The 18,241-nt window shown below is 39.6% G+C and overlaps 1 protein-coding gene across 5 annotated transcripts in view; it reads left to right on the top strand.

Moving 5' to 3' along the window:
- The window catches only part of col11a1a (collagen, type XI, alpha 1a), a 74,672-nt gene that overhangs the window by 19,651 nt on the left and 36,780 nt on the right, over positions 1-18,241 (top strand). For 3 of the 5 annotated variants that reach the window (XM_068343700.1, XM_068343701.1, XM_068343699.1), the window contains exons 8-33: positions 2,525-2,590; positions 2,812-2,853; positions 2,968-3,030; positions 3,800-3,874; positions 3,965-4,048; positions 4,723-4,779; positions 5,800-5,853; positions 5,966-6,019; positions 6,837-6,890; positions 7,005-7,058; positions 7,360-7,413; positions 7,756-7,800; positions 7,976-8,029; positions 8,117-8,161; positions 8,936-8,989; positions 10,024-10,068; positions 10,448-10,501; positions 11,542-11,586; positions 12,012-12,065; positions 12,170-12,214; positions 13,052-13,105; positions 13,208-13,315; positions 13,436-13,489; positions 16,954-17,007; positions 17,951-17,995; positions 18,084-18,137. In XM_068343700.1, coding sequence (XP_068199801.1) covers positions 2,525-2,590; positions 2,812-2,853; positions 2,968-3,030; positions 3,800-3,874; positions 3,965-4,048; positions 4,723-4,779; positions 5,800-5,853; positions 5,966-6,019; positions 6,837-6,890; positions 7,005-7,058; positions 7,360-7,413; positions 7,756-7,800; positions 7,976-8,029; positions 8,117-8,161; positions 8,936-8,989; positions 10,024-10,068; positions 10,448-10,501; positions 11,542-11,586; positions 12,012-12,065; positions 12,170-12,214; positions 13,052-13,105; positions 13,208-13,315; positions 13,436-13,489; positions 16,954-17,007; positions 17,951-17,995; positions 18,084-18,137 — 1,467 coding nt within the window. Of the gene's footprint in view, positions 1-1,162; positions 1,448-2,524; positions 2,591-2,811; positions 2,854-2,967; positions 3,031-3,799; positions 3,875-3,964; positions 4,049-4,722; positions 4,780-5,799; positions 5,854-5,965; positions 6,020-6,836; positions 6,891-7,004; positions 7,059-7,359; positions 7,414-7,755; positions 7,801-7,975; positions 8,030-8,116; positions 8,162-8,935; positions 8,990-10,023; positions 10,069-10,447; positions 10,502-11,541; positions 11,587-12,011; positions 12,066-12,169; positions 12,215-13,051; positions 13,106-13,207; positions 13,316-13,435; positions 13,490-16,953; positions 17,008-17,950; positions 17,996-18,083; positions 18,138-18,241 lie in introns of all 5 variants that reach the window. The other 2 variants (XM_068343698.1, XM_068343697.1) reach the window with 1 other exon arrangement.

Here is an 18,241-nt window from a genome sequence, read left to right as displayed (position 1 = left end):
TGACAAAAATATGATTCAAAAAGGGTATTCATCCTGCAGACGTGCCCTTTTTTAACACGGAACATACACAACCTTTAGTTAAGCAGCATGTGCTCTTTAACCATGAGCTGCATTACGTCTCCTGATATTGGGTATACTTTTATTACCCATTGGCAAAAACTTTTGACATGTCTCTTAAACGATATATGTTCTGTCCATCACCTTTTGAGCTTGGTTTGGATCACTTGTTCTAATAATTGTTAGAACTATGATCTAAACTGCAGCTCCAATCTCCTCACGGCCAGCTATGAGAGAGTATGGTCTGCCATAGTGTTTGACACAATGGATACAATTTTAAACAGTGTTGTTGCATCCAATCTATTGCTCACTGTAGCTCAAGTGCACTGATGGAATTTAAAATAAAACCGAATGATTGTTGTTATAAAAAATCTGCCAAATACAAAGTGCACACAAAGTAGATAAGTAGATAATTAATATACGGTATGTCTTATATATATTATACATATTTTGATGCACTTTGTATTTTTGCACAGCTTTTCCAATCCAATGTTATTACTATAGTCATTTCAGACATCTACTCCAGACTTTCTTTACCGTCTGAATCATACCTGGTGGTATGATGAGACAGAAAAGACTGGGATAAAATCTATTCTGTCTGGAAATGTATAGTTAACAGTTAGTGATTGTATTCGCTCCTTATGGTAGCACTTTATTTATTACCATGTATTATAGCTGTACTGTTTTTTTATTATTTGAAAGCATTTAACACCAGGTTTTTGTAGTATTTATAATTCAGGTACATAATTAAAACATAAAAAGTTAGTTCCATTTTTATTTTCAGATGTGCGCCCTTCTTGGCTTCAGTGAATTAATTTGCAATAAATTTATCTTCCGTGAATAATTTTGCCATTTATATTAACATTACAGTCACACAATACTTCTATTTATAATAATAGTTCCTCCAAGCTAATTTCAGGATATTATACTTGGAATAAATAAACTGTTACCACTACCATCATCAAATGTTTTCTGCATATTATGCTGAAATAATGTTCTGCTTTAGTAACATTTTAAATGAAAATATTTGCCTCAATTGCTGAACTAAAATGCTTCTTTCTTTGCTCATAACCTCCTCATTATTTGCTTGGATAACCCATGAAAGGCTGTGGAGGAGGATGTTTTTGGTGTGTATGTCACCGAGACCATTCCCATTGCTCCGGAGCCCACCGTTGTCCCAGAAAAAGCGGACAACTTGGACACTGGTGCAGATGTGTATGACTTGAAGGACTATGACCTTAAGGAGTACGACTTGGGCGAGGTTGACGGCAGGTTGTATGATTACGGGGCATATGATGAGTACGGCACAATCCCTTCTGAGCACACCGAGACCCACTATGATGAGGTGGGGCCTGGGGTTGCTGCTGAAACCGACGTTTCTGAGAACACCGTAAGTAGCGCGACGCGACCCTCTGACCGAAGGTGTGAGCATGAACAGCACGGGGAATGGTGGTTTGTTATGGACTCACTCTCTCTTCCAGTGCACGCCTTCCTAGTTGGTTGCTTGGCAATGTGTCATTGACATGTTGAGTGTGGTGTCTTTCTTGCATCTGTGTGACCCAAAAAAGGATGGTCTTAATTAGTTCTTTATGTAGCAGCTGGTTTTAAGCAAAAGAAATTATTATCACTCACATGTTGTTTCATTCTCTATTAATTTTCATCCCTCTTTATCTCCATCAGTTGCCCGATACCCCATCCTCTCATTATGAAACAAGCCTACGTCCCTCTTTGCTGTTATAATCTAGTTATTACATGGATTTCAATGATTACAGTATTGTCTCTTGTTGCATTGATTATATTGAGCCATTTTGGCTCCAATGCGGGTTTGGTGGTTCTGAGTTATATTTTTGATCAGACAGAGCCCTTACAAAAGACTTACGGACCCTCCCCACCTCCATGAACTTCCCCCTAATGAGCCACAAACGCACATTGCATCTGAAATAAATTAGAACCACTAATGACATTACAGCTGTGACATTTAGTAATGGTGCATGGAGGTTAGAAAGGTACACATTTAAATTCTTCAGAACATGGCATTTGTCTTCTTCTTCTGTGTTTGTTGTGTACAGATGTGTATGTGTTATTTGTTCAGGTTTGCATGATAACGTGTTAAAGAATGTTAGTCATCATTAGCCACGCTGCACGGTGGCAATGTAATGACAGCATTGCTCCATTTCAAGCTCAGCCGAAGTCTCTTCCTCATTACAACTAACATATTTTTGTTCTGTTATTCAATCTCACTTTGTGTTATTCTTGATTCACTCTTTGGCTCTAATGTAAGTGGCTGCAACCATGGTAGAGTTTACAATATCAACTGTTTGATTCAGATTTGTTCAAACCTAACACGCACTCTTTGCTGCCTGAAGAGCCTCTTAGGTTGTCGTTGTCCATCGTTGCCTCTTGTTTACCTGTGGAAAGTAGTTGCTGTGTAAAGAATGTCACCTCTGCTCCTGCTTTGCAACTGCAGGTTGCTGGTGCTACGGGAGCCTTTGGCCAGAAGGGAGAAAAAGGAGAACCAGCTGTCATTGAACCCGTAAGACAATGTTGATGTTGATATAAATTTAGGTCCAGAATGATTCTCTTAATTTTTCTCATTAGTTATAACATACCAGGTGATTTGTTTTGACCCACTTTTAAGGATCCGTTGTAAATCAATGCTTCAACAGCAGAATGTTCCCAGCACTAATCTGTTGTGTGGAAGCTGCACGGGACAGTTTTTTGTGGGATGAAAAAGTGTGTTTGTCTTTTTTAAAGGGTATGCTGATTGAAGGACCACCAGGACCTCCTGGGCCAGCTGTGAGTAGATTGTTCCAAAGGAAATCTTGAAAATTATCATATATCATCAGCATTGTTGTCAAAATTGAATAAACTTGCTGTTGGTGCTCTTCTGACATTACTTTGTCTTTTTAGGGTCTTCCAGGGCCCTCCGGTCTACAAGGACCCCCAGGTACTGCTGGAGATCCTGGCGAGAGGGTGTGTAATCATTTATGTCTCAAAAATCATATAAATGTTAAAATAATAATTTATAATGATGCCTGGTTAGACACTTATTTGAGACATGTAATTAAACAAACCCGCACAAAGAATATGTTCACAATAAATTCCATCTCTTGCTTACATTGATTATTAACAAATTTTGGAAGTAATAATTTCTGAATATTGTAGTAACTGAAATGTGTATCTAGTTAGTTGGTTTTAACCAGTCAGTGAATAAATTCTGACTAATTTGTATTTTTAATGGTTGATAAATAATATTTTGTCTAAACTTTCTTTGGTAAGAAGCATCTATATTTAACGCTTTACCTTTAGACTCTCCAGTCTAGATTTCAGACACACACACATCAATATGTACCAGAATTCATGGTGTAGAATGTTGCTTTTGGACTGCTGGTAGCAGTGCGGGTTATAGATGCACAGGACTAGTTAATGTGTGATGGAGGAGGAAGAGGAGGAGGAGTACATGCTAATCAAACCAAACAAACACTCACCCCTCCATCTGTGTGCATTTGAAAGTGTGATCAGTATTTGTCTCTGTCGACATTGCTGCCCCTTTTAACGCCGTGTTAAATAAAACAAATGAATGAGTCGTTCAAATACAACCCAGATGTAAACTACAGCAGAGCATATGCTACACATGTGACAAAGACTGCACAGGAGAGTAAACATTATGTACCCTTATCACATGTATTGTGATTTGTGTAAATCAGTCGTCATCATCAGCTGGTTACTTTCTGTCCTACAGGGTCCTCCTGGTCGTCCTGGTCTGCCTGGTGCTGATGGTTTGGCAGGGCCACCTGGTACCATGCTGATGTTACCGGTAAGTTCTACGACCAAAGCACCACAGAGTATTCCAGCCATCTTTGACCATTTAATCCCATAAATGGGTCACTTTCTTTGTTTTGTACAGTTCCGGTTCGGTGGGGATGGCGAGAAGGGTCCGGTGGTGTCAGCTCAAGAAGCCCAAGCACAGGCCATCCTCTCCCAGGCCAGAGTAAGTAGAAAAGACCACTGGGAAGCCAGACGACTGTGGACAAACCCCCACCCCCACCCTGCTCCACAAACACACAGCTGTAGGAGGAAAGAAGGGGAATGATGAAGGAGACCGTATTTTGGTGGAGAGAGTAAGGGAGAACACTGGACTGCATTGGCATTGCAAGGTTAAAAGGAGACATGCCGAGTTGGCGGAAGAGCAACAACATAAAAAGACCCCTTTGGACAGATGGGAAGGCTGGAGGGTCTGTTAAAAATACTTTATGGGCTCTTGACCTGCGTGTGGGCTGAAGCAACAGGTGTAGAAAGTGCTTCATATTTTTGTGGAATTGGAGGGAAAAGGAAATTATGAAATTTATTTCATATCGAGATCACCGAGTTCCTCCAGGAGTCTTGTTTTTTTTTCATATTAACTTCACAGGGAGAACCTCCAGTAGAGAAAGATATGGGAGTGTGAAAATAAAACTTGGTCAGCTTGCTTTTACACAGTTGTAAAGCACTTGGTGCATGATAGCGCCCAAAAGAATCACACAAAATGAGATGTGGTCAGGTTATGAAATAGCTGTATTGTGGCTTTATCACATAATATGTTCTATTTACCCAAAATGGAATTTTTCTTTCAGTTTTTATGGGGTGAAACCTGAGCCTGTGTTTGTCTGTGTGTCTGTCCTGCAGCTAGCCATGAGAGGATCTCCAGGGCCAATGGGTTTGACAGGAAGATCTGGGCCAGTGGTGAGATTTTCTGCTTTGTTTTGCTTCTTTTTTATTTTGTTGTTTGCTGGAATCTTGCATGTCTTTTTTATTTTCCTACACTTATCTTATTACTATACATATTTTGCGCAAATGTAACGTTTAAAGCTGCCATATGCACTTACATTCATGTGTGACAATCTCACAGTTACTTAAAGTTATTATTTCTTTCTTTCTACATTGTCTAAAGATGATGTCTTTAAAATGCTATATGCCTTCATCAGACTTACAGCACCATGTCTGTTGCATCAGTGCTTAGAAGCTGCATTACCTGGTGGTTTCATTGTCTTGGGCCTGTTGATGCACGATCTGCAGTTTATGTGCAGGAAAAAACACTGCAAACAAGACACAAAGAATGTTAAATCTGCTGTTCTCAAGCTAAATGTCAAACTTAATGATCACGAATGATATGAAGATAATAAGGTAAAGACCAGTGGTGCATGGCTTCAATCTGCTGAAAGGTGTCCACATTAAAACACAGCTTTTCAAACATTTTAAGCTTTTTTGATTCTATGTCTCTCTAATTTCCAAATTAGATTACAACAGGTTGCAACATATACTCCTAATTTCTGCACAGACCAGCAATTAAGCATTGCTTTTGAAATCTCATCCCAAAAGATACACAAGTTGCATTAATGTCCCTGTGTGTCTTTTAATGGCAGATATTCACATACCTTTTAAATTGACTTTAATAACCTAAGATGAAAACAGTAGAAGGGATGTTTCGGTCCGCTGAAAATAATCATGATTGAATGACTAAAATGATAGAATTCATGAGGATCTAAAGGATCATTGTTTTTGCGGTGGTTATTGTCTGTGCTGACAGCAGTGGACTCATCTGTCTGTAAATGACCGCACAAACAGAAAGTGTGTATCAAGCTGAACATCGCCACCTGCTGTTTACAATATATTCAACTTCCCCGTCTGTCCTGAAACACCCTTTCCTGTGTTGGACCGTTAGTATTTCTTTAATTATATTTGGTTTGTGTTCTTTCACTCCAGGGTCTACCTGGTCCTTCTGGACTCAAAGGTGAGAGTGGAGACCACGGTCCTCAGGTAAGTGAATGATGATGAGTTAAATAATGCTTTTGGAAAGTATCCCTCACTGGTGACTTTCCAGTTATCTAGCAATGCTTGTTACTAAGCGGATTCTCGTGTATCTGTGCAGGGGCCCCGAGGCGTTCAAGGGCCCCCAGGACAAGCTGGAAAACCTGGCAAGAGAGTGAGTGAACTCAGTGACCTTGTCACTCAACACCTTTCTGTGTTTAGCTTGCTCAGTTTGTTGTTGGGTGGTTGTTTGTACTTGTGGCTGCTTGTTGCTCACGCTTCCAGTGCAGCAAACAAGGGTTTGATATGTCCTTTAATGCCTGTGCTGCCTCCAATCCTCAGATCAATGCCCGGGTAGTTAATCGGTCTGAAAATGCCCAAATGACAAAAAAGGCTGTGGGTGTGGGCGTGTCTCTCTCAGGGCAAAATGGCTTGACCTAATTGGCTACTAATATACATAATCCAGGCACAGACAGATTACTAATACAGACTCAGTTCATGGGTCAAATAAGCAATGTGTAAACGACTTATCCATGAGCATATTGGATAAAGAAATGTAGCAAAAGTTCATTTTTACTTTTAAAAGACTGGATGACACTTCTTTGCTGCATGAACATAAGAAATACAGTTGTGATTTCCATGGCTGGGTATCTCCATTTTAACTGCCTTTTTAAAAAATGTAGTTATTTTAATATCATGTTCAAATACTCTTAACACCTATGACCTTATCTCATAAAAACATTTAAGAAATCTCATTTTCTCTAGGCCATTTAGGCTCCAGAGAGAGTGAGAAGCTGTTGCCATGGTATCAAAGAAGTAAACAATATGCAGAATATGAATGTCCCTATGTTACAACAGAGGCATGTCAAAAATTAGGAACAGTAATGTTATAGTTTACTATAATTTAAGCTCATTTTCATAGCTGTACCTTACATCATCAACATTTCTACACATCTACAATGTGTTTGTCCTTTTCTGTTGGTGTCTTTTAGGGCCGTGCTGGTGCTGATGGGGCCCGTGGGATGCCTGGAGAGCCAGGCAGCAAGGTAGCATCACAACACCTTTCATGCTCAAAATACACCAGAACCAACTTTGAGCAGCAGAAGTGGTGATGTCGTGTTGTGCTGTCCTGTCACGTTCTCTGTTGTGTGTCTGCACAGGGCGACAGAGGCTTTGATGGTCTCCCCGGACTGCCTGGTGAAAAGGGTCACAGGGTGAGTTTCACTACTTCAAACCATGTTTGAAAAAAATCATTGAAATATATAAATATTTATTTTTTATGTCACATAAAATGCAGTCTTTCATTCTTGTGGTGAACATGTAGTGAATTAATCCTCTTAAATAATGTTGTGGCTCCTGCAGATGTAAAATAATAAATATATAAATAACATTATATAAAATAAAATAAGCAGCATCAAAGGCGATACACACAGAATGTGTTCAGAATGAAAATGTATTTAAGGGATGTTGGATTTCATTCAGGCTTAGTCAATTTTCTTCCTCTCTCAATCTCAGGGGGAGCCAGGGCCAATGGGACCCCCAGGTGCTGTTGGAGAGGATGGACAGAGAGTAAGTGTTTCGTCTTTAAACTAATGCCCTCCATAGCTTTTAAGAATATTACACCCCATTAAGGTGAGCGACGTCCAGTTACATCAGCTGTGGTCCGACAGCCCAACCCTCAGGCGACGGCAGCTGTCAGAGACAGTGAATTGTGTAGGAGGAGAATTTGTGATTACTCTTTCCCCTCCCAGACAGCTTTGCTTTCACCCCAACTTTTGAACTTTTGCACTCATGGTGGTGACAGTGAATATTTAATGTTCATTAGAAGATGCTTACATATACTGCCGATTTCATCAGTTGTGTGAATGAGCGGTTCAGTGATGTTTTTTTTAAATCTTTTTCTCCCCTCAGGGCGAGGATGGAGAGATCGGACCTAGGGGATTAGCAGGAGAGAGTGTAAGGCTGTTGATCTGCTATTGCACTCATCATGCAATCCCAAACATATGGGACTGCAACATGTAGACTCTTAATCCTGCTTTTCCAGAGGTTTCTGATGTCTGATGGATCTTTGACAAAACTCCTGATTGGTTTTGTCGCACTCCCTAAAGTCACTGCCTCTCATTCTTCATAGGGTCCCCGAGGTTTGCTGGGACCTCGTGGTTCTCCAGGACCCCCCGGATCTCCCGTATGTACTGTCATTTACAGCATCTTTTGCTGACATCACATTTTGTAACTGATACATATGTTCAAGTTTTCTGGCTTACATTTGCAGGGTGTTGCCGGAGTTGATGGGCCTCAAGGTTCCAAAGGAAACATGGTAAGATTACAGCTTTGTCTCTGTGTATTATTTCAAACATTTCTGTAGGTGAGTGTTTTAAGTAGTTTACACCCCTTTAAGATGCACACCTGGGTGTCAAAGGTCAGTCCTTTCCCCTCAGACGACCTGAGATGGAGTAGTCTCCTGAAAAGGTTATGTAGATCAGATTGTAGTGCTGTCTTTCTCTGGATGTTAATTGATAGTTACAGTAATAATGTTCAAGAAAAAAAGCACTAAATGAAAGGCTGCTTTATGGTCAATACACACATACAAGCCCGTCATTGATCTGTGGGGCCTGAATGAGGTTAATAAATAGTAGTCAGACAGTACCGGCTTCTTATTTGAAAAGTTTTTATTAAATGAAACATCCACAGAGGTGGATCCGACGGGACGTGACTACATCACATGTTGTGTGTTCACAGTAGGTTCACAGCATGAGCTTAGAGGTGTGGATGAAGCAGGGTAGATACACTAACTAATATTAGCTATAACTTCTTAATTTACCAGTTGTTTAACGCTACGAATAGCCTGTCAGTACATCCACCAATAAAATGGATGTTCCATATTTATATATTCATTCTCATTCTAATCTAAATCTGTGTCACCTATCCCGTGCAATATTCAGGCTGTAAAACCAAAATCATCTCTTATAAGATGTGCTCTAACACCACAGTAGGCCGTTCCTACTGTTAAAGAGCAAGAGGTCGGATTTGTTCCACCTGCATTATTTAGGCAAGTTTAGTGTCTCATTGTGACAGCCTGTCATTTTTTCAGGGCCCACAAGGAGAGCCAGGCCCACCCGGGCAGCAGGGAATCCCAGGAACACAGGTGAGTAAATCAATCACACACCGATGAAGAGACCAAAGACAGACAGCAGCGAGGATGAAGGCGTCATTTCTAAAGACACACTACCTTCAAACTTTATCGCTGTCTCCATGTTCCATCACAACCTCCGCATGCAGGTGTAGGTTATTATGTGTAGCTGAAAAGCCTCATTCCGACGGCGTGGCGAGATGTTTATCTTTTTAAGTGTAACAGACGGTGTTGTACTCACTTAACCCTGAGACACATAAGCAGGAGATGTGTGGGAAGACACGATCATCTACATTTAATTCTTTTTTCATTTCCTCCTCCGGCTTTCCATCCTCTATTCCACTCAGCTCTCCTGGGTGAACTGAGAAATAAACACATTTGCACACTCTTTACACACTTTTTTTTTTTTCTAAATAGGGGTTTATCTTTGGTAGAGGAATGTTTTCGGGTTGGTCCATTTGAAAGCATCTTATTCTTGATGTTGGAATTCCTGCACAGTCTCCACACCTGTCGGAGCAAGCTTCAGTGACTTAAATTACCCTGCAACAACAACACACACACGCTACACACACACACACACACACACACACACACACACACACACACACACACACACACACAAGCACGCATGCACACACATATATGCACACACACTTTTGTGCACATTGGGCAGTCACCTAGAAACCCATTAATAGCAACACGTGCACAAATATTTGTGGTCGGCAGCACCACAAGCATACTGTGTGCTAATGTGAGGACCAATTCCTTTCACTTCACTCATATACACACAAGCACACGCACACACGCACGCACACACACACACACACACACACACACACACACACACACACACACACACACACACACACACACACATACAAGGTTAGCATTCCTTTGCCAGCTCAATTATTTACAGCACCAACAAAGTCATCGGTTCATCCATTGTTTGTCTGTGTGTGTGTATGTGTGTGTGTGTGTGTGTGTGTTTCAGAATGTTTGCTATTGCTGTAGCAACAGACTCATTTCTCACTCATGTCTCTGTCCCACAGGGGCTTCCTGGTCCTCAAGGCCCCATCGGACCACCTGGTGAAAAAGTACAGAATCTTTTCTTGTCTTCCTTGACATTAAAAAATGATGATAATATTTAAGATACAATTTCATCAAAAGATTCTTATTTACCTATATTTTGAAATTACGCCATCATTACTATTTGAGGTTTAGTCAGGTTGGTAAAATTGCTTTACTCTCTATAGGTTTTCAGATAAATTACTTTTAGTTCATTTTTATTTTAATTTTGAAATTGGTTTGCAGCAAAGCCATTGTGTTTTATGAATATGTTTCCTCTCAGCATATATGGGACCTGTATAAACTTTGAATTCTTTTTCATATCCTTCAGATACTCTGAATAAACCCTCTTTATTCTGAAAGCTATTTCGCATCTCTAATCTCAGTCTTTTTCCCTCTCTCTTCCAGGGACCTCAGGGCAGGTCAGGATTGTCTGGATTGCCTGGAGCTGACGGTCCTCCTGTATGTCCTCCTATCACCTGTTTGCACATAGTACATGCAGTACACCAGTAGTACAATCACATGAATCAGTACTTTATCCTCAGCTTTAATATGCAATGCGGTTGGTTTTTATTGATCTGTAATTATTATTTCATCTTGCTATAACAAAAAATCCCCATAACACAATCTCCTTCTGCAGTCCCTTTTATTTCCGAGCCTTCATGTGAAATATTGCAGGGATGCTTCTCAAAAATCTTTCACAGTGCTTGTCGTCAGCAGACATAATAATAATGTGCCTTTAAATTTGGCTGCTCTAGACTTCATGTCATCCTACATCTCCTATCCTTGCTAAAAGAGGTGTGTAAGTTCAGGAAGCAGGCAGTCCTTAATTGCCCTCAGGCCCCAGAGCCTAGTGATTTACAGCCTTCTGCCTCAGCCTCCCACCTTAAATTGGAAGTGCCAGGTGTTTGCAGGCAAAAGTTTCCATATGTGTGTGGTTGGTGTTTATCAAAATGTATGCATGGGCACATCAGCATGCCCCATCTCTCTGACTCCTCCAGTAGCCACAAAACTGTCTGACGATCAGCCTCAATCTGCTCCTAAGGAAGTCTATTTTTGTACTTTCATAACAGGAACAATTACGCTTATGTTCGTTTTCCTCCTTCGGTGCTTCAATATTCACAGGAATCTACTGAAACTTGACAGTCATTTCTGTGAGACTGCACATTATCTCCTTAATTGATTATTACAAGTCTAATTCAGTGCAGTATTAAAAAAAGCAAAAACAAAATACTTGCATGTCTTGAACACAAAAGAAAATGGAAATTCCTTTTCACACAGATTAAACACCGATCAGCTTCAGTTTCTAAAACTGGTGAGGCTCTTTTGTTTGTCAGCTGATAGATTTTCTTTGGTTCCTTAAGTCTCCTTTTAGCGCTCATTCTTAGATTAGCTTGTCAGTGATGGCAGCACCCTTAAATCCTACCAGTTAGCTGAATTGCTCACAGTGTATATTGTTAGTGGTGATTGCACTAACATTTTGAATGTTCCCTTTTTGACAGGGTCATCCTGGTAAGGAAGGCCCACCTGGAGAGAAGGGAGCCCAGGTTTGTGTTTCACAAAGACTTACAAGGACATCACTCAACTTAGTTATACTGTACAAGGAATTTATAAGATTTATATAATAAAAATAGTCTTTTTTTAACTCCAAATATGAATTTAAATAGCACCAATGATAACATAGTTATTCATAATATAAATTAAGTCAGTTGTTTTTAATATTGTGGTTCACATTTGAATCAAAATGTTTCTTTCCAGCATTGAAAATGATAGTTGTTACTCCAGTTACTATTACAGGTATTTTAATGAGCTTTGTCTTTGTAATGAAGTGACCAAAGAGCTGACGTATTTATATTAGTCCATTTATAAGTTATACGATATCGCACCTGAGAACTTAATGTCTACACTTGAAGACATTCACACCTACAGCCTTAAATCATGCAGTAAGCATGCATTATTATGTCTGTTGCAGGGTCCGTCAGGTCCACAGGGTCCTATTGGTTATCCTGGTCCCCGTGGTGTCAAGGTACACTTTCACTTCATGCGGACACTTTTTATTCTACTTTTCCATGTGTCATTTTCTTTTCTTACATCTGCAATGACTGTAACTTTGTCTTTCCTGTCTCACAGGGTGCTGATGGTGTCCGTGGTCTCAAGGGTTCAAAGGGAGAGAAGGTATAAAAATGTCTTTTAGATGATAGTATATTATGAATATAGTGACTATTTTCTTGGTATGACCATAAATCCACTGCTGAATTTAAAGTTCTCATTCTCAAGTCTTTGGTTTCAAAGAATGCTGCAACCCATCTTAAATACATTTGAAGTGTTCAGCCTTGTGTCATCATGTAGAATTCAAACCACGTTGCTTGTTAATATGCATGACATTCATTTAAGATTCAAAGTGCTGATCCTGAATAAAACACATGATTCTTATGAGGGGTATTGTTATTACTGAAATGCACGTATTCATGTCAGTTTTTTATTGAATTATTTATAGAGAAAGATTTAAAAGCCAAACATTGTGGATAAAGGGTTTTGTTGTTTGTGGCTGTGTGTTATTGTGTATGTGGTATTCATGAGTGTCAGGCAAAAGGCAGGTTCAGTGCTTTGTAAAATGCATCGGAAGGGCTGAAAAACATCCACAGGTGACAGCCTGGAAATAATAGTGTCAAAGAGAGAAGTACCAAAGTCTATTTGAGTAATGATACATAGTAATAAATCATAAAACTTTAAATCAGTCCATAGTTCACAGATAAATATGGTACAGCTCAGACACCAGCATTTTCTGTCCACTCTGTATGCTGTTCCACTATGTGATCAGCAGATGGCACCATCAATCCTGTCTGGTCCTATTAGAAGACCAAGGAGTTAACGTATCCAATAAGCATCAAATTTCTAGAAACTAATCCTTGGTGAAATTTAGAAAGTAGTCAATAAAAATTGTCTTACAAAATATAATGAAATAAAGAAAATTACTTGCAAATACGACAACCATTTATTTTTTTCATTTAGGGTGAGGATGGTTTCCCAGGTTTCAAGGGAGACATGGGAATCAAAGGAGATCGGGTGAGAGGCCTTTCTGAAACACCATCTACATGTCCAGTTCATTGCTTTTCTGATGGGGGTGATTACTCTACACTGCTGTGACATTCTCTTTTTGGCTCATAGGGTGAACTTGGTTTGGCTGGGCCTCGTGGAGAGGATGGCCCCGAGGGTCCCAAAGGCAGAAGTGGTCCCAATGGAGAGTCAGGTCCTATCGGTCCTGCTGGAGAAAAGGTGTGAGGTCTCAAAAAGAAGAATCACATTTGGCCTCATTTTCATCTCACCAGCTTCTTAATTTCACCTCCCTCCTGCTGTGATGCTGGGCTGACAGACTGTTCTATTAATGTCTGACAGGGTAAACTGGGCGTTCCAGGATTGCCAGGTTATCCAGGAAGACAAGGACCTAAGGTAAATTATTGTCACTGGCAGTGCAGTGAGGGATGTTTTCTTTTGTAACGTCTGACTGAATCTGCACCAGAGGCCTTGACAGTTGTGATAACAGTTGCTCTGTTATCAAAACTGTCAAGGCTCCGTGCTTATCAGAGTGCACTGGCACAACAAAGCACACAAAACCATTCACGCTGGACGACTTGATCATGTCATGATATTTAGCGTATGAAGAATCACTAGATGCCTTTCGTAGTGAAACCAGGCTTCTGGATAAACAGAGCAGAACCGCTGACAATCAAAACAGATTAGTGTTTGCAGCGTCTGATGGCAGGAAAATGTTGTTAGTGATCATTGGTGCAATACATGTTTAACACCATAGATTGCAAAGAAGTTTTCAGCTATTAAGAATAAATATTTAATGTTTTATAAATGATTTATATCCCTTTGTGAAGAAAAGCTTATTTTGTTTCCAAATTGAGAAATCCGTTCGGTTTTGTTATTCTCCCTCCAGTATTACATTTTTTCTTTTCTTTTATCATCTTTTCCATTAAAAAGACTATTTTGTATTTTTAAGTGAAGAACTTTGAATTAGAGAAACCAATTCTCACCAATTCCTCCTTGATTATCACTTTTTGTAGAGCATTAATGGATACTTTACGACATGACAACACAAACACAATCCTGTTAACTCCCTATGATTTGCTACAGATTAGTCACCAGCTTTTTTCTCAGGTATCTGTAGTTTTTTTAACAGTTTGTTCAGATGTAGCAATAAATCCGGTTTCTCCAGCTGTGATTGTGCTGGAAGAACGGCACCTTCCTCTGGTTGTTGTTGCTGTAAAGAAATGCAAATAGAATGCATCCAAATTTGACATGATTGTAATTGCTCTCAAATGCAATTTACTGGTTGTTGGAAACGCGCTGTCATTTCTCTCATGCATGCTTCACAGATTGTGCTGATTATGCAGGATTGATTTCTGAAAAATGTTTTCAATGCAACTGTATAGTTTTTTTATCCTACAATTTTTTTTTTACCAGGGCATGGACCTTAGATCTATGTGATGGCTGACATTGCACACTTGTTTTTCTTGTTGTGTGCGTATGGCATCACATGGTTTACATCAAACCCTCGTTCACCTTTGTATTCCAACTATCCTCTACACATGGATTCAAAGCTTTGCTATAAGTGTGATGAGCCTGTAAATGGAACAATCAGGGTTGAGAGGGGATGTCAGCTCACAGAAAACTGCTACGCTGTTGCTGGAATTTCTATTTAAGTCTCCTGTTATATTTTTATTGAATTGTTACAAGTTTAATGTCAGTGGTCGAGGTTTTAGACTCCCTGTTAATGAATCAAAATCTCATATTATAATGACCTAACAAGTGACTGAAACATGAATCGAATACTTTCTTAGAACTAAGATACTGGACACAGCCAAGCGTGATAGTATGATACTGGTGATATTTTCATTGAATGTCTTTGATGCGTCGCGTGGTGAGGTACCTCAGGATGGGTAAACTGCTTTGTAAATCTCCTCTTTGGAGAGTCTGCCACATTAACTCAGTGTGTGTGAATGTGTGTGTTATGTGTTAGGGTTGAGCCGGGTACTCGTTTCATTATATTAAAAACTCGATTCAAGTGACTGCACTGATGAGGTTTATTTTTGAAATATAGCAACTTACAATCAGTGCATTCAACGTAGGAGAAATACTGGTCATTTCTAATAAAAGGGTGAACAAATCAATCAAACAATAATAATTACAATGATGAGAATTAGTGGTTGGGGGACTGCTGTTGGGGTCACGGAAAGTGTGTTCCGGACATTTTTCAAAATAAAATATCTTTAGAGTGGTAATCAATAAAAAAAAAAAAGTCAAACGTTTTGTTCCCAGTGCCCAATGTCGCCCGACGCGGTACCGGGTCGCGACCCGGTGTTTGGGGACCACTGACGTAGACAGATGTAACAAAAAATTGGGTAATTTTTCAAATTAAAACATCTTTCAGACTCCGAAATAAATAACACGGAAGTCATGTAACTTATTTTTTCTTTCTGTGCGGCCTGGTACCAAATGACCCACGGACCGGTACCGGTCTGCGGCCTGGGAGTTGCGGACCCCTGCTCATAACTGACTGTCTTCACGCTGCGTGATTGGCCAGTCACACACAGCGCCCACCCTTCCCTACAGAGACTGCGGCTAGAGCAGAGCTGTCGCTGCCCCACTCTAACACACACATACGCAGACATTGACTAATCTCTCTGTGCATGTCTTTACTTATGATTTCTTCAGCTTGCCTCTATTTCGGTCTATATAAGGTTACTTTGTGAACTTGTTTCTTGTTCTGTTTTGCTGCACATACGGGGTTCATTTGACCAGACTGCTGAAAACCGCCTCAACTCCAGTCTTTTTTTTTTTTTACCACCTGCTTGCACTCTCTCACTTCAGTTCAATTTAATAATTTCTATACTATTATATAAATAGATAAATAGATATTTTAACTGTTACATAGTGTGCACACACAAACACACACACATGCACACACACATGCTCTCTCTCTGTCGTTCTAAAAAATTTTTTTTTAATTTTTAAAAAAAATGATAAAGTATTTTTAGTATGACAATTCTTGTTCATGCGTACTTTGTAATTCATAATTTCCTATTGCATGAGTTGTATTCATTAATGGACTTCATGATCTGAGTTCATCAAAAACTTGTTCTGTGAATAGTTCTCCTACTTTTGTGATTAATTTTGAGGCTGTTCTGTAAATATTTTTAAAATAAACAATAAATATAGCAACTTCTGATCAATCCATATCAATTTCAGACTTAAAATAATGTACCGATTTAAGCCCCACCCATTTCCAGTCAAACCACACCCACTTCTGTGTCAAGTCCCGCAAATCCCGAGTACAGATACGGATACAGATATTTAGAATGGTTGAATAGATACAAATACAGATAGTGGTGTACTCGCTCATCCCTAGTAAGTGTGTGGTGCTGTGTGTTGTGTGTTGTGTGTGTGTTTTCCACATGTAAGTTGACATCATTTGTCTTGGAAACTCTTTGTTCTGCCAGGTTGGTAAAAACTGTTCAGATTCTGCTACAGGAAAAGTCTGTGAATTTTCTCTTTTCTCTTGGGAAGGCAGGAAAAGTTGTTTATGTTAAACTTTCTCTTCACAGAATTGTAAAGGTTTTTTCTCATGCTCGTTGTGTAAATGATGATGCTCAATCCAGCTCTCATTTCCTGCTTAAAAAAAAATTAAAAATCAGGAAGGATCGGCATTTTAAGATCTTGGATGTGATCAAAGTTACTCAAACCAGTTCACTTATGGTGTTAACATTTTGAAGCTACGCTGCAGATTTTATCCAACGAGAGCACAGATGAATATAGGATGAGCCTTCATTAGCATGCGTGTCTTGACCCACCGAGTCTCTCTTGTTTTTTTCATTCCGCTTCATCTTATCTTTCTCTCATATTGTCAGGGCTCAAGTGGTTTCCCCGGGTTCCCTGGAGCCAATGGCGAGAAAGGAGCCAGGGTAAGAAAACAGACTCTTATTGGAAACACACTGTGTCTGTTTGTGCATGGAAATCACCACGACATCATATCCCAGGACAAAGGCAAATTGATTCCTATTATAAAGGCTTCTCTGTGGTGACTTGGCACAAAATGTAAGCAGCAAAATCAATGCTGGGGGGAACAAAAGAGGTGGAAACAATCGTGCTTTCACTGAGCCATGCTCTCCGGGCTACTCAAATTAGTTTCACTCTTTGAGGCACAGGTTTAATCCAACGCTTGTGTGGAAAATAGCCTAAATATTCCCAATTCACTTTCATTCACTATGACGTAACTATTGATTCATGCAATTTCAATGATTCATTCCATTCAATAATTTTAAGTATATCAGTTGGATGCTTTCTTTGTTGAGTGCATCAGAATCATTGAATGGCCATTTTGCAGCATGCTACATCATCCGACTCATAAAATCAAAGGCTATCTTCTAAAATTAAACATGTTTTGGTTTAATAAAGTAGAATATTGTCCATAGTTGAATTAGAGCCAGAAAACTAGTTCCAGTGTGTCTACAAGAATTTTCACTGCATTCATGAAAGGCTATTTCTGCTGCTTCAGCCAGCCAGGGGACACAGAACTGCCATTGCTGTCAATCATAATATGCTTAATGTGCCATAAAAATAGAACTGCAATCTATTGTTGTTGTGATTGATATATGACCCATTGTTTGTTCTAAGAATAAGATATTTTCTATCATTTTGAGCTCAGATCCCCCTTATAAGGTTTAGTTCCCACAGCAGATGGTTCTAATTCCACTGGGATGTACAGAAAGATTATTTTTTTGATGAAAATGAACTAATGACTAAGCTTTGTCATTACTGAAGAGAGTTCAGATGTGGTCAGAAGTTGCACAGCAACCAGAAAATGTGTTTGTACCATAAATAATTCATTCTTGGATTATCTAACAGGGTGTTGCAGGAAAAGCTGGTCCAAGAGGGCAAAGAGGTCCAACAGTATGTACTTTCACTGATGAGAATTCAACATAAAAAATACTTCAAATAAATCAAATGGTCTGTTTGACTGTAGTTTGCTTCTCTGTAGGGTCCCCGTGGGGGTCGAGGAGCCAGAGGTCCAACTGGGAAGCCAGGTCCAAAGGTAGAGCAGTGCCACAATCCACAATAAAAAACAACTTTCACACTGAGATTTTGAATAATACCATCTTCCATTATAACCACCTGATCCATGTCAAATGTCTGCAG

Source organism: Antennarius striatus, chromosome 20, assembly GCF_040054535.1.
Source record: "Antennarius striatus isolate MH-2024 chromosome 20, ASM4005453v1, whole genome shotgun sequence".
In the NCBI taxonomy this organism is placed as follows: Eukaryota; Metazoa; Chordata; class Actinopteri; order Lophiiformes; family Antennariidae; genus Antennarius; species Antennarius striatus.
Note: the sequence above shows the minus strand (reverse complement) of the source record. Positions and strands in the feature narration are given on the sequence as shown.